The following is a 15478-nucleotide window of genomic DNA, read 5'->3' as shown; positions in this document are numbered from 1 at the left end:
GGAAAAATTATTGGGGGGCTAATGTGTGGAGACTATCTAAGCGGAGCGCCACCATCGGTTGGCGCGGAGCGTACAAGAAAATTTTGTTTTTTTTCATTGGGGGGCTGAGCCCCCCCAAGCCCCCCCCCCCGGTTCCGCCGCCACTGGCTGTGCCCCTAAAATAGACGTCACACTGTGTCCCACTGCAAATCGAAGCTGGCACTCCCACCCCTCCCCCCGTCAGATTGAACCCTCGTCGGCTCCCTCAGGAAATGACAATGGTTTTATTAAATCGTCAGGGTTTTCTAGATTCTAGCTCACCGCAGATCATTAACAGAAAAAAAGTAACCGGTCAGCAATTCTCAATCACCAGCTTTTATTGGCTCATTAACACTGTCGGATCCAAGGGGGGGCCAAGGGGGGCCATGCCCCCCCCCCCAAAGGTGAGCCAAAAAGTGTTTCCGAACATCCGCTAAATCATATGATTGGAAATTAAAATAATAGAGAGGAATAGCAGTGGTAGACTAGTCTAAACCTTTTCGTTTTCTGGTTTAAAATTAAATGCAGAGCTCCCAACTGACCCGCAATTCGCGGGAATTAGACCCGCAGTCTAACACCCAAACCCGCTGACCCGCACAAGCGTCCGAAAAAACCGCATTGTAATTGTCAAGTATACATAAAAAAAATTGCATCAAATTTTGACTTAGCAACCATCATTTCTTTAGCATTTAGCATAATAGAGTATAAAACCTCCTTTACAGCATCATTTGAACCTTTGAATTGGGGCGAGCAGCGAACATTTTCATGCCACGGGAAAGAATGAATTATCACCTACTATTCAATTTATTGATGTTACACACAAAAAAATGCATATTTCTCAGAAAATTTTGGGTGACAAAAGCCTTTCTAAGTGCCACCATTTTACATGTAGGCATCACCAGGATTCCAAAAAAGTTCAATAGGGGAGGGGGACACCCCCTCCCCTTATACCCCTCCCCCAGGACGGCGATTCGTGGCATGGACCAGCATTCGCCTTCTCAAGAGTTGGGAGCTATGTAAATGTATCTAGCATGAGGATTTACAGTTTAACACCATTTTGCAGTTACAGGCTGGTTGTAAGAAATTTATAACCTATGAGAAATAAAATTTCTTGAGAAAGATGATCCCAACTTTGTTTTATCAATATTTTAGAAAATTACACCTAGGAAACATTTTTTTAAAGTAAATTAACATCACCATTGTACATTTTTGTCGCACCAAATTGCATCTGAGGGCATTCAGCAACAGAAAATTTTCCAAAGGGAAGGGGGGCACCCCCTCCCCTTAGACCCCTCCCCCATATGACTCTAATGCCACTTTGGCCCCTCCCAAACAAAGGCCCTGGATCCGCCAGTGCTCATTAATGGATAGATTATCATTAAAGGAAAGAAAGACTAATTAGATAGATGGAAGTATACCAAACCAAATGTTACCCTTACCTCCATGTGCAAGAAATTCAGTGATATAAACATTAATTTAACTGGTTCGTTGCCCAGAGAGAGAGAAAAGGGGGTGGGTAGCTAGGGGGTGGGATGGTGGGATTTGTTTAACCGGCCTGCAGAAATGTTTACTAAATGTACTGTAACCGAACTTGCGTAGTGTTTAAACTTTGAGGGCTATTCTTTAAGCTGTTTACGTAATGTATTAACTGTTTACGTAATGTTATAATTCTTTGTCGGGAAATCCCCGTTAAGTTGTTTACTATGACGTAAGTAATCGTGCACCTGGCATCTCGGTCTCCGGAAGTCTGGTGACTGCAACTCTGAGGCGGTGTTCTTTGAAGTATAACTTAAGCATTGTTCAGGCTAGTATAAAAGGAGCTGTTGGTACGTGCAGCGTGGGACTCTTTGACAAAATCTCGCTAGACGTCGACGTACGGTACGTTATCATATCATTTACTATTATCCAAGTTGGTAGGTTTCTAATACCACGGCACCGTGTATAACTGTTCTTAGATATTGTAAGCGCTCAGAATATTGAGTACATTTGTGAGTTGTATACATTGTTAGCAACCTGCGATATTTCACTGAGGGAGATGACGCCCAATTATTTAGGAGTAACGTTATTGACCGATTGTTATCATTTTACGTTATTTAGTAGCGCTCTGATTTGCGTGCAATGTGCCCTTTAGTAGAGATTATTATTCTGCTGTGACTATATATTTCAGTTAGTCCGTAATTAGGAACATTAGTGAATGGCCTAGGTCAGCTCTCCAGAGAGATACGTTACTGCCATTTAGTACATCGATTGGTTCTTAGTATATATGCATCTGTTAACGGTATTGCAGACACCGTTGAGTTAACTTTATAGCTTTGAATCTGTTTACATATTTAGACGCTGCGTTTGGCGTCCCGTTTATCGCCGCGTTATACGTTGCGTTATACGCTGCGTGTGGCGCCGCTTTTGACGTTGCGTTGGGCGTTGCGTTTAGCGCCGCGTTATACGTTGCGTTCTGCGCTGCGTTTGGCGCCGCGTTATACGCTGCGTGTGGCGCCGCGTTGGACACTGCGTTGGGTGTTGCGTTTAGTGCCGTGTTCTACGCTGCGTTTAGACGCCGCGTTTAAGAACTGCGTTAACATTTACGTTATGCGTAATGTAAGGCTAAGTGCTCGTGTAAGGATATTTAATGAACCTAAGTGTAAGTCGGAGGTCTGAATAAACGGTACCACTGTGCCACGGGCACTTTAGCATCTTCTCCATTGTCATCTTTTTGTGGAGACTCTCTTTCGCCAACCCCAAATATTAAAGACTGCCCCACCAGACAGGGAAGTGACGTTACAGTACGTACATATATTATAGTCATTTTGTAAGCAGTATATACAAGCGACAAAATAAAACGTCCTTTCATTATATCATGGTAATTTCTGGGGTGGGGGGGGGGATGGAGGACTTTCACGTTCATAAATTATTATGAGTCGAGTTTTCTCAATTCTTGCACGTTTGACAATGTAAGTTAATTAAACAATAAGTTAATTCCACCTGTAGTCATGGACAACGGCCGTTTCTCTGACAAAGTTACAATGAAAAGAAAATCGTGAACTAAAACCGGGCTTTGATCAGTTTATCTAGTGTAAAATGGCAGCTTTACTTTAATTTGTGGAATGTTCCAGCCTGTCCGTCTAAACAATGGGTTTATAATCTCAAACCTTATTTTGATTGAACTGAATCATTTGGACTAAATTTTAAATATTTCTTAATTTAAAGCAATATTTAAAATATATTTTAGCGTCACTGCATAAATATCAGTAGGACCACTCGATCCGTCGTCTTCACTTTTCATTCACACAAATAAATGAAAGCATTCTTGTAATTAGCGATCGTAACCAGGCAGTTATAAATGGAACCAGGAACCATGATTGACGCCCTTGGTGAACATTTTCGAAGAGGTGGGTGGGGAAGGTGGTAAGAGGGACCAGACGTTACCATCATGTACCGGTAGCCTATGAACAACACTTAACGATGCCATTTATTGCAGCGCTTCTGTAAAACATGTTCAAGGCATAAATTTGCACTATTCGATAGCACACTCCTGTATGCCAAACCACGTGATGTCCATTCTCTTTGTGGGACGTTTCCATGACAATAAATCATCTACAAATATGGGGAAATGATCTGCATAGTTTCTGTTAGAAGTCTTCAAGTCAGACAGTATATATCATAACGCAATATTCAGATTTTGACCTCTTATCTTGGCAATCCAGAATACATGATTGCTGAAGTAGCTTATTGCGATTGGTCTGCATTTCTATCAAACCTTGCACTTCGGGAATATTACGTAACAAACGCCGGCACACTTCTAGATATAGATTAATGAGAGTTAATGAGTGAACAATTATTCATGAATTTAATTTGATTCTCACATTATTTTCATTTTACAGAGGCTTTCCATATTGGTATAATCCATGTGCAAATGGTAAAATGGAAAACGAATCAATATTTTGCTGTTATTTCTAAAATACATGAAATAAATCTTGTCCAGTTAGGCTAATAAAAATCGTAGTTATGGGATATGAATATGAAATAGCATCGAAAATTATCAAATCAAGTCAACTTGTGGCTGATTTAATCGCGGATTTTAAAGAGTCGATTGTAACTTTCAGATTTGCACTCAGGAAGGCTTCCGTTTAAATTTAGAAACGTATTATCTGTCATTGCCCCATTCTATACAAGCCATCACCCTCTTCCCTTCCCAAAGGAAAGTCGCAACCGACTTTTAACGCGAACACAGGTACCGCATATTGTGCAATAAGGTAGCTATTTATGCGTATTTTGCGCTCGTTGCTCGTTTAACATTGCTTTGAACTCTTCATCTTGTCAATGTTGCTATCTTCAACTCGGTAATTGTTGTTGGGAACGCTCATGAATAGAATTCGTCGTAACTCATATACAGTAGTAGACAAGATAGGATACTTTCGCATTGGTTTCACATTACTGTAATTGTAAAAGCACACGCTAAACCAAGATCTCGTGTGTAATGTTGCTGTTCTGGTGCATTGTATCTGTTACAGGAGCTGCAATTACAAATTAACACTAACAACAAAATAAACTTTGTTGTACAGAAAAGAAAGGGCAGCGCATTGCTTTATCCTGGCTAAATAAGTGGATCTTTCTACAGAAAAGAAGACAGGCTAATGAGCATTCTCATTAACGGAATTAGACCGAAGGTGAATGATTTGGTGCGAACTTGGCAGCTTACGAGGGGCCTAGTCTAGTAGTCCATAGTCGGTAGCTTAACGTTAGTTACTATAGACATAGCCTAACAGTAACAAGTTAGGCGTAAACATAGCCACTGTTAGTGTTACAATCGCAAAGTTTAATCTGCAAGTCTTTAACGAAATTATTTGAAAGCATGTGAGACATTTTCGTCGAGTGTTCCTCCCATTTAGCGGAATGATACAGCAAAATTCAATGCATCAAATTTAGGGAATATTTTTCTTGCTTCGAGCAGTTTGACTCCCGACCTGTACAAGGGTAAATAAGTGCTAAGATTTAGTGCCGAAATTATTGCCACGATGAGCCCTAAACTAGTACCACCTTAGTACCTGTCCTGTCCTGTCATATTATTTATTTTGTACTAGCTTTTGTAAAAATGAAAACAAAAAATTTCTGTGTCATTGCTTTCCTTTGGACAAAGTTTGATTGAAATTTAAGGAAATGTTACAGGTATTACTGGTATCTTTTATTTTGGCCTAAGGAGGTAAGGCAGCCTACTGCTATCACTGCTTCCAATTTTAAGCCGGTATTATCTCAAAGTGGATTGTTTGATGAAGAAGGCTTTAAACATGCCCAAAAATAGAATTGATTGTGATGTTGGCAGGAGCATTTTGCAGGGTAACAAAAATAGGCTGCATTTCAGTGTTGTTTTTTCAACTGTTGAAGTGATATTAAGCAATGTGTAATATCCCTATGTCTTCAAATAGTGCTTCATTTTATGTTTTACATGGTATGCTTGACATCCATGGTAAAACTGCGGTAAATGTACCACGGTTGATTTTACCACAATTTTACCACACATTTACCATAGTATACCACGGTAAAATTAGGGTATATACATTTTTTGCTGGGATTGCTTGTGGGTATACACCTTTGCATTATGGGAGATTTCAGGCAACAGTTATAACCAGCCTTATAACATGTTAATGCCTCTTTCTTTCAGGTCTAGCATGTCACTCTTTAAAGCCAGGGATTGGTGGAGTGTCTCTATTGGGTCACAAGAGGTCTTCGATCATTGCAGCCTTTGTGTTGCTAATATAGATAATGCTAACAGCCAATTAGGTGAGTTAATGCAGTCAGTCCTCTCTCATTGCTGATGATGGATGCTTTACATGTGACATATTTTCTACATCTGTCCTGCTGTTTACCTTCCCAGCTCTCCCAACAACATCTTATCTCTTTTAAGAGCCCTTCTGACACTATGTATAGCCTAAACTTACAGATATGTAGTCAAGCAAATTATTGACTTAATTTAATCATAATAGAATGAAAATTTAATATTAGCTGCACCCCCTCTGTCCTCATGCTTCTTACCACATATAAACCATGTCATGTTTGCTCTACTGTACATCTTATGGGTGGGTCTAACAACATCGCAGTGTTCTCCCTAAATGAAGTCAATGTAGATCTGCACACCAATTTCATGTGCACATAGTTATGCATTTGAATTAATTGCCACAACATATTTATTTGACCTCCAACAAATATTCCTCACAACAGAAAAAGTGATAGTTGGGAGCTACCAGGGAATTCTTCGGATCTATACTCCTCAGTCAGGGAAAGGATCAAATCTACAAGCAGAGGATGTTCTCTTGGAGCAACAGCTTCCTCTGCCCATCCTCCAGGTAGAGGCTGGCAAATTTGTCTCGTAAGTTTCCATCTTTAAGAGGCTTTGAAATTTTACAGTTAGCACAAAAAGTTACAATTATCCATTCAGAAAAATCAAATTTCAAGAACTACAAAAAAAAAATTGTTCATTAACAGCTTGAAAGCTAATATTATTTCCATTTTATTTAAAAGAATGACCTGTTAGGTTTTACATGTGGGTGGATATTAATGTTTTAACCTGAGTTGTCTGTGAAAAAAGTGTTGGTCAATCATCTGTTAATTTCTCATTAGAAATCTTTTGAAAGAAAACAAAATTTGAAGAGGATCTTAGTTTGGTCAATTATTTTTAAACACAGTTTAAAAGTGTGGTATGGTATCAAAATACCACACTTCACATCCCTCAAAATCAATATGAATGAAACGTTTTGCTGCGAAAAGCTGTCAGCATGGATCCTTATAAAGTAACTCAGTTTGTAAACTTAAAAACTGGTATAAAAACCACCAGGGAGTAGTGAACAGTTGGTTCTAGAAAACAAACAGAAATACACCATTTGATATACTGCTGTAATTTGTGGGCAAGAAACGTTGCTGTTATTTTTAAAAGTCTCCTTCGATGAATCAACTCTGAAGGGTTGCCACAATATATTATATTCAATAAATTATGTCAAGTACAAATGCTTATTTTTCTCTCTTCTTTCAGGGTCTCAGAGGCCCTCCATCTCGCCGTACTACACCCACGGAAGTTAGCAGTTTACTCAATAAGTAGTAAGTAATGTAGCTTCAACTGCATGTCTTTAATGAAATTCTTAAAAAGTCATTAATATTTTCCCCATGTGTGCTTAAATAGTCCAAACCATGTTCACTCATGTTCAAAAATGTTTTAAATTTTCTGAGACGTCTTTCTTTTCTGAGACGTCTTTCTTTTCTGAGATATCTTAACACTGCAGATGATTTAGAGTACCAGCAAAGCACTTTATAAACATCTTTATATTGAGTAGTGTTCAACCGATTATGCATAACAGAAAATACCGATTACCGATTATTTTTTTCATAATGGTACCGATTCCGATTATTTGAAAATGAGAAAATATCTCGTATATACGAAGTCGGCAATAAAGTTTGACAGAAACAATTATTGTTGTGATTTTCCCCTGTTTCCTTTTGCTCCGTTGTTATACAAGGCTCGAAGGTATCATTTTGTATGTACCAAATTACCTCTGTAGTTTCTCGGAAAGAAAGAAAAAGTTTTTTTTTTTTTTTTTAAATTTCCAAAATACGGAAATATGACATCCTACCTAGTCAGCACTGTGCTAAGCGAACTTGAAGTTAAACATACCTATTCGTTACCTATTTAACTCCATTCAGGTTCAATTAGAAAATGTAAGCTTAGGCCAATCAAACTGAAAAGCAAATTGTACCATCGTAACTTGTTTAAAATTACTTTAAAATGTAATACCAGATTGATGTAAAGAAATAATAACAACTAGAAACTACTCCAATATAAAATATAACATTCTCTCTATAAGACATATCACTTATTACAGTACCTTCCAAACAAATGCCGATTTCCAGCAAATTGAAAGTTGTAAAGTAAGCTACGCATTTTTTTTTTTTTTTTTTTGCAAACCGATGGTTAGGCTACATTTCCCATTGACTTAGTGTGGTTGTTAGGCTAACATGTGGTCGAAGATTGCAGTTTCCGTGGATATTTTTATTTTTTATTTGCGACACAACTAGAGCGAATAAACAGATGGCAAGGTTAGATTTCCATGCAGTTGACTTAGTGTGAAGTAAGGCTACCATGTGGTCGGAGATTTGTGAGGATTTTAGGTTATTTTCGCTGGTACTGAAATTGCTTCGTGCAGGCCCTAATTTGCCACGGGAACTTCCCGGTGATTGTGCGCGACCCTCTCGCACTGCTTCATATTTGATGCGAGATGTGAGAATTGTTTGCGCGATTCGCGCTGCAACTGCAATTCCCAGCTAAAGCAAACGCATGTCACAATTAATTTTACACTGACACCTGATATAACGAGGGCGATTTTCTTATATTTTTTTTCGCACTCGTAATTGTGCTTTAGGAGGGCTTTTTAGCACTTGCGAGGGCGAATCGCCCATCGCCCCGCTTATTTCCGACCCTGTCAAGCACATTCGTTAATTCGCGAAATTGGTATTGCTGCTATGCTTACTGTGCCAAGAAATTTGGAGTCACTAACCACGAGGGAAGCAAAATCGGCGACCCTGGCAGCGTAAATTGATGAAAGTATACACTGTGAAAGGCGTATCGAGGGTGTCTTATTTTAATATTTCGTAGTAAAAGAACAAACCTAATACATCAGTTGATATTTTCAACTTCCATATGTTTTTGAATAATGATATTTTCACCTTCCATATGTTTTTGAATAATCGGTATGACATAACTGGTATTCCACGTAATTTTTACCGATTCCGATTATGTTCCGATTATGCAATATTCGTACCGATTCTGATTCCGATTAGGTTAATCGGTTGAACACTAATATTGAGGTCATGCTTACAATCCTGATGACCTGTGAGTTTATTTCTTTTCTTTGTTGGATTTACTTGCGAACAAGAGAATACATTATAAGACAAGAAGCAGTAGTGAATAACATCCTTCTAAAGAAGAAAATATTACATTTATTGTTTGGTTGGATCTCTAATTTTTATCAATTGGTTGTTAATCTAATACTAATAACGTTTGAGGTTTTTGTCCTTTTTCTTTCACCCTTCTATATAATTTGATAATATCTTGTTAATATGCTGGGGCAGATCATTACTTATCTCGGACAACTCCATTGTCTGATGGGGAAGGTGTGTTTCCATTTTATTGAAAAATGTAAGGAAATGTAGGAATGGTACATTCCGGATACCGATAGTCCTTCTGACAGGTGAAACACAGATTATGTCCATGACTGCCCAACTATAGATAGTAGAATGTTGTTTGATTCGTTCCGTATTTCTTTACCAGCATCCAGTAAAAAGTCATAGCAGTTTTGTACGAAGGAAAAATAGTAGTTTGTCAGAGACCATATTTGTATCATTCTAAACTGCTATTAATGATTGCCTGCAGGTGCATCAGCTTCAGTTGAACATGGTGTACAGTACCAAATGAAGATGGTATATGAACATCATCTGCAGAGATCAGCGTATAACCTAGCCATGGGACCATTCGGCGCAGTCAAAGGTAGCTCCAAACTTACTCAATCAATTAACCAAGATGTGAGACAAGAGACTGACCTGCTGAATGTTATGGAAGTAGCATTGTAGATGTGAGACAAGAGACTGACCTGCTGAATGTTATCAGAGTAGCATTGCAGATGTGAGACAAGAGACCGACCTGCAGAATGTTATCAGAGTAGCATTGCAGATGTGAGACAAGAGACTGACCTGCTTAATGTTATCAGTGTAGCATTGCTGATGTGAGACAAGAGACTGACCTGCTGAATGTTATCAGTGTAGCATTGCAGATGTGAGACAAGAGACCGACCTGCTGAATGTTATCAGAGTAGCATTGCAGATGCGAGACAAGAGACTGACCTGCTGAATGTTATCAGAGTAGCATTGCAGATGTTAGACAAGAGACTGACCTGCTGAATGTTATGGAAGTAGCATTGCAGATGTGAGACAAGAGACTGACCTGCTGAGTGTTATCAGTGTAGCATTGCAGATGTGAGACAAAAGACTGACCTGCTGAATGTTATCAGAGTAGCATTGCAGATGTGAGACAAGAGACTGACCTGAATGTTATCAGTGTAGCATTGCAGATGTGAGACAAGAGACCGACCTGCTGATTGTTATCAGAGAAGCATTGCAGATGTGAGACAAGAGACTGACCTGCTGAATGTTATCAGTGTAGCATTGCAGATGTGAGACAAGAGACTGACCTGCTGAATATTATAAGAGTAGCATTGCAGATGTGAGACAAGAGATTGACCTGCTGAATGTTATCAGTGTAGCATTGCAGATGTGAGACAAGAGACTGACCTGCTGAATGTTATCGGAGTAGCATTGCAGATGTGCAACAAGAGACTGACCTGCTGAATGTTATCGAAGTAGCATTGCAGATGTGCGACAAGAGACTGACCTGCTGAATGTTATCAGTGTAGCATTGCAGATGTGAGACAAGAGACTGACCTGCTGAATGTTATCGGAGTAGCATTGCAGATGTGGGACAAGAGACTGACCTGCTGAATGTTATCAGAGTAGCATTGCAGATGTGAGACAAGAGACTGACCTGCTGAATGTTGTCGGAGTAGCATTGCAGTTGTGAGACAAGAGACTGACCTGCTGAACGTTATCGGAGTAGCATTGCAGATGTGAGACAAGAGACTGACCTGCTGAATGTTATCAGTGTAGCATTGCAGATGTGAGACAAGAGACTGACCTGCTGAATGTTATCAGGGTAGCATTGCAGATGTGAGACAAGAGACTGACCTGCTGAATGTTATCGAAGTAGCATTTCAGATGTGAGACAAGAGACTGACCTTCTGAATGTTATCAGGGGAGCATTGCAGATGTGAGACAAGAGACTGACCTGCTGAATGTTATGGAAGTAGCATTGCAGATGTGAGACAAGAGACTGACCTGCTGAATGTTATGGAAGTAGCATTGCAGATGTGAGACAAGAGACTGACCTGCTGAGTGTTATCGGAGTAGCATTGCAGATGTGAGACAAGAGACTGACCTGCTGAATGTTATCGGAGTAGCATTGCAGATGTGAGACAAGAGACTGACCTGCTGAATGTTATCGGAGTAGCATTGCAGATGTTAGACAAGAGACTGACCTGCTGAATGTTATCGAAGTAGCATTGCAGATGTGAGACAAGAGACTGACCTGCTGAATGTTATGGAAGTAGCATTGCAGATGTGAGACAAGAGACTGACCTGCTGAATGTTATCAGTGTAGCATTGCAGATGTGAGACAAGAGACTGACCTGCTGAATGTTATCGAAGTAGCATTGCAGATGTGAGACAAGAGACTGACCTGCTGAATGTTATCGGAGTAGCATTGCAGATGTGGGACAAGAGACTGACCTGCTGAATGTTATCAGAGTAGCATTGCAGATGTGAGACAAGAGACTGACCTGCTGAATGTTATCGGAGTAGCATTGCAGATGTGAGACAAGAGACTGACCTGCTGAATGTTATCGGAGTAGCATTGCAGATGTGAGACAAGAGACTGACCTGCTGAATGTTATCGGAGTAGCATTGCAGATGTTAGACAAGAGACTGACCTGCTGAATGTTATCGAAGTAGCATTGCAGATGTGAGACAAGAGACTGACCTGCTGAATGTTATGGAAGTAGCATTGCAGATGTGAGACAAGAGACTGACATGCTGAATGTTATCAGTGTAGCATTGCAGATGTGAGACAAGAGACTGACCTGCTGAATGTTATCGGAGTAGCATTGCAGATGTGAGACAAGAGACTGACCTGCTGAATGTTATCGGAGTAGCATTGCAGATGTTAGACAAGAGACTGACCTGCTGAATGTTATCGAAGTAGCATTGCAGATGTGAGACAAGAGACTGACCTGCTGAATGTTATGGAAGTAGCATTGCAGATGTGAGACAAGAGACTGACATGCTGAATGTTATCAGTGTAGCATTGCAGATGTGAGACAAGAGACTGACCTGCTGAATGTTATCGAAGTAGCATTGCAGATGTGAGACAAGAGACTGACCTGCTGAATGTTATCGGAGTAGCATTGCAGATGTGGGACAAGAGACTGACCTGCTGAATGTTATCGGAGTAGCATTGCAGATGTGAGACAAGAGACTGACCTGCTGAATGTTATGGAAGTAGCATTGCAGATGTGAGACAAGAGACTGACCTGCTGAATGTTATCGGAGTAGCATTGCAGATGTGAGACAAGAGACTGACCTGCTGAATGTTATCGGAGTAGCATTGCAGATGTGAGACAAGAGACTGACCTGCTGAATGTTATCGGAGTAGCATTGCAGATGTGAGACAAGAGACTGACCTGCTGAATGTTATCGGAGTAGCATTGCAGATGTGAGACAAGAGACTGACCTGCTGAATGTTATCGGAGTAGCATTGCAGATGTGAGACAAGAGACTGACCTGCTGAATGTTATGGAAGTAGCATTGCAGATGTGAGACAAGAGACTTACCTGCTGATTGTTATGGAAGTAGCATTGCAGATGTGAGACAAGAGACTGACCTGCTGAATGTTATCAGTGTAGCATTGCAGATGTTAGACAAGAGACTGACCTGCTGAATGTTATCAGTGTAGCATTGCAGATGTGAGACAAGAGACTGACCTGCTGAATGTTATCGGAGTAGCATTGCAGATGTGGGACAAGAGACTGACCTGCTGAATGTTATCGGAGTAGCATTGCAGATGTCAGACAAGAGACTGACCTGCTGAATGTTATCGGAGTAGCATTGCAGATGTTAGACAAGAGACTGACCTGCTGAATGTTATGGAAGTAGCATTGCAGATGTGAGACAAGAGACTGACCTGCTGAATGTTATCAGTGTTGCATTGCAGATGTGAGACAAGAGACTGACCTGCTGAATGTTATCAGTGTAGCATTGCAGATGTGAGACAAGAGACTGACCTGCTGAATGTTATGGAAGTAGCATTGCAGATGTGAGACAAGAGACTGACCTGCTGAATGTTATCAGAGTAGCATTGCAGATGTGAGACAAGAGACTGACCTGCTGAATGTTATCGAAGTAGCATTGCAGATGTGAGACAAGAGACTGACCTGCTGAATGTTATCGAAGTAGCATTGCAGATGTGAGACAAGAGACTGACCTGCTGAATGTTATCGGAGTAGCATTGCAGATGTGGGACAAGAGACTGACCTGCTGAATGTTATCGGAGTAGCATTGCAGATGTGAGACAAGAGACTGACCTGCTGAATGTTATCGGAGTAGCATTGCAGATGTGAGACAAGAGACTGACCTGCTGAATGTTATCGGAGTAGCATTGCAGATGTGAGACAAGAGACTGACCTGCTGAATGTTATGGAAGTAGCATTGCAGATGTTAGACAAGAGACTGACCTGCTGAATGTTATGGAAGTAGCATTGCAGATGTGAGACAAGAGACTGACCTGAATGTTATGGAAGTAGCATTGCAGATGTGAGACAAGAGACTGACCTGCTGAATGTTATCAGTGTAGCATTACAGATGTGAGACAAGAGACTGACCTGCTGAATGTTATCGGAGTAGCATTGCAGATGTGGGACAAGAGACTGACCTGCTGAATGTTATCGGAGTAGCATTGCAGATGTGAGACAAGAGACTGACCTGCTGAATGTTATCAGAGTAGCATTGCAGATGTGAGACAAGAGACTGACCTGCTGAATGTTATCGGAGTAGCATTGCAGATGTGAGACAAGAGACTGACCTGCTGAATGTTATCGGAGTAGCATTGCAGATGTGAGACAAGAGACTGACCTGCTGAATGTTATCGGAGTAGCATTGCAGATGTGAGACAAGAGACTGACCTGCTGAATGTTATCGGAGTAGCATTGCAGATGTGAGACAAGAGACTGACCTGCTGAATGTTATGGAAGTAGCATTGCAGATGTTAGACAAGAGACTGACCTGCTGAATGTTATGGAAGTAGCATTGCAGATGTGAGACAAGAGACTGACCTGCTGATTGTTATGGAAGTAGCATTGCAGATGTGAGACAAGAGACTGACCTGCTGAATGTTATCAGTGTAGCATTGCAGATGTTAGACAAGAGACTGACCTGCTGAATGTTATCAGTGTAGCATTGCAGATGTGAGACAAGAGACTGACCTGCTGAATGTTATCGGAGTAGCATTGCAGATGTGGGACAAGAGACTGACCTGCTGAATGTTATCGGAGTAGCATTGCAGATGTGAGACAAGAGACTGACCTGCTGAATGTTATCGGAGTAGCATTGCAGATGTGAGACAAGAGACTGACCTGCTGAATGTTATCGGAGTAGCATTGCAGATGTGAGACAAGAGACTGACCTGCTGAATGTTATCGGAGTAGCATTGCAGATGTTAGACAAGAGACTGACCTGCTGAATGTTATGGAAGTAGCATTGCAGATGTGAGACAAGAGACTGACCTGCTGAATGTTATCAGTGTTGCATTGCAGATGTGAGACAAGAGACTGACCTGCTGAATGTTATCAGTGTAGCATTGCAGATGTGAGACAAGAGACTGACCTGCTGAATGTTATCGGAGTAGCATTGCAGATGTGGGACAAGAGACTGACCTGCTGAATGTTATCGGAGTAGCATTGCAGATGTGAGACAAGAGACTGACCTGCTGAATGTTATCGCAATAGCATTGCAGATGTGAGACAAGAGACTGACCTGCTGAATGTTATCGGAGTAGCATTGCAGATGTGGGACAAGAGACTGACCTGCTGAATGTTATGGAAGTAGCATTGCAGATGTGAGACAAGAGACTGACCTGCTGAATGTTATGGAAGTAGCATTGCAGATGTGAGACAAGAGACTGACCTGCTGAATGTTATCAGTGTAGCATTGCAGATGTGAGACAAGAGACTGACCTGCTGAATGTTATCGGAGTAGCATTGCAGATGTGGGACAAGAGACTGACCTGCTGAATGTTATCGGAGTAGCATTGCAGATGTGAGACAAGAGACTGACCTGCTGAATGTTATGGAAGTAGCATTGCAGATGTGAGACAAGAGACTGACCTGCTGAATGTTATGGAAGTAGCATTGCAGATGTGAGACAAGAGACTGACCTGCTGAATGTTATCAGAGTAGCATTGCAGATGTGAGACAAGAGACTGACCTGCTGAATGTTATCGGAGTAGCATTGCAGATGTGAGACAAGAGACTGACCTGCTGAATGTTATCGGAGTAGCATTGCAGATGTGAGACAAGAGACTGACCTGCTGAATGTTATCGGAGTAGCATTGCAGATGTTAGACAAGAGACTGACCTGCTGAATGTTATCAGTGTAGCATTGCAGATGTGAGACAAAAGACTGACCTGCTGAATGTTATCGAAGTAGCATTGCAGATGTGAGACAAGAGACTGACCTGCTGAATGTTATCAGTGTAGCATTGCAAATGTGAGACAAGAGACTGACCTGCTGAATGTTATCGAAGTAGCATTGCAGATGTGAG

At 40.9% G+C, this 15478-nt stretch overlaps 1 protein-coding gene across 8 annotated transcripts in view; it reads left to right on the top strand.

Annotated features, from left to right (window-relative positions):
• The first annotated feature begins 1799 nt into the window (after positions 1–1799).
• The window catches only part of LOC139964853 (protein PTHB1-like), a 67221-nt gene continuing 53542 nt past the window's right edge, over positions 1800–15478 (top strand). The window contains exons 1-5 of one of the 8 annotated variants that reach the window (XM_071966882.1): positions 1800–1896; positions 5675–5793; positions 6232–6379; positions 7040–7104; positions 9431–9544. In XM_071966882.1, coding sequence (XP_071822983.1) covers positions 5682–5793; positions 6232–6379; positions 7040–7104; positions 9431–9544 — 439 coding nt within the window. In that variant the 5' untranslated portion in view covers positions 1800–1896; positions 5675–5681. Of the gene's footprint in view, positions 1897–2650; positions 2799–4445; positions 4695–4833; positions 4990–5674; positions 5794–6231; positions 6380–7039; positions 7105–9430; positions 9545–15478 lie in introns of those variants that run through there. The other 7 variants (XM_071966880.1, XM_071966878.1, XM_071966877.1 and 4 more) reach the window with 7 other exon arrangements.

This window comes from Apostichopus japonicus, chromosome 23 (assembly GCF_037975245.1).
Source record: "Apostichopus japonicus isolate 1M-3 chromosome 23, ASM3797524v1, whole genome shotgun sequence".
Taxonomy (NCBI): domain Eukaryota; kingdom Metazoa; phylum Echinodermata; class Holothuroidea; order Aspidochirotida; family Stichopodidae; genus Apostichopus; species Apostichopus japonicus.
This window is presented reverse-complemented; position numbering and strand designations above follow the sequence as displayed.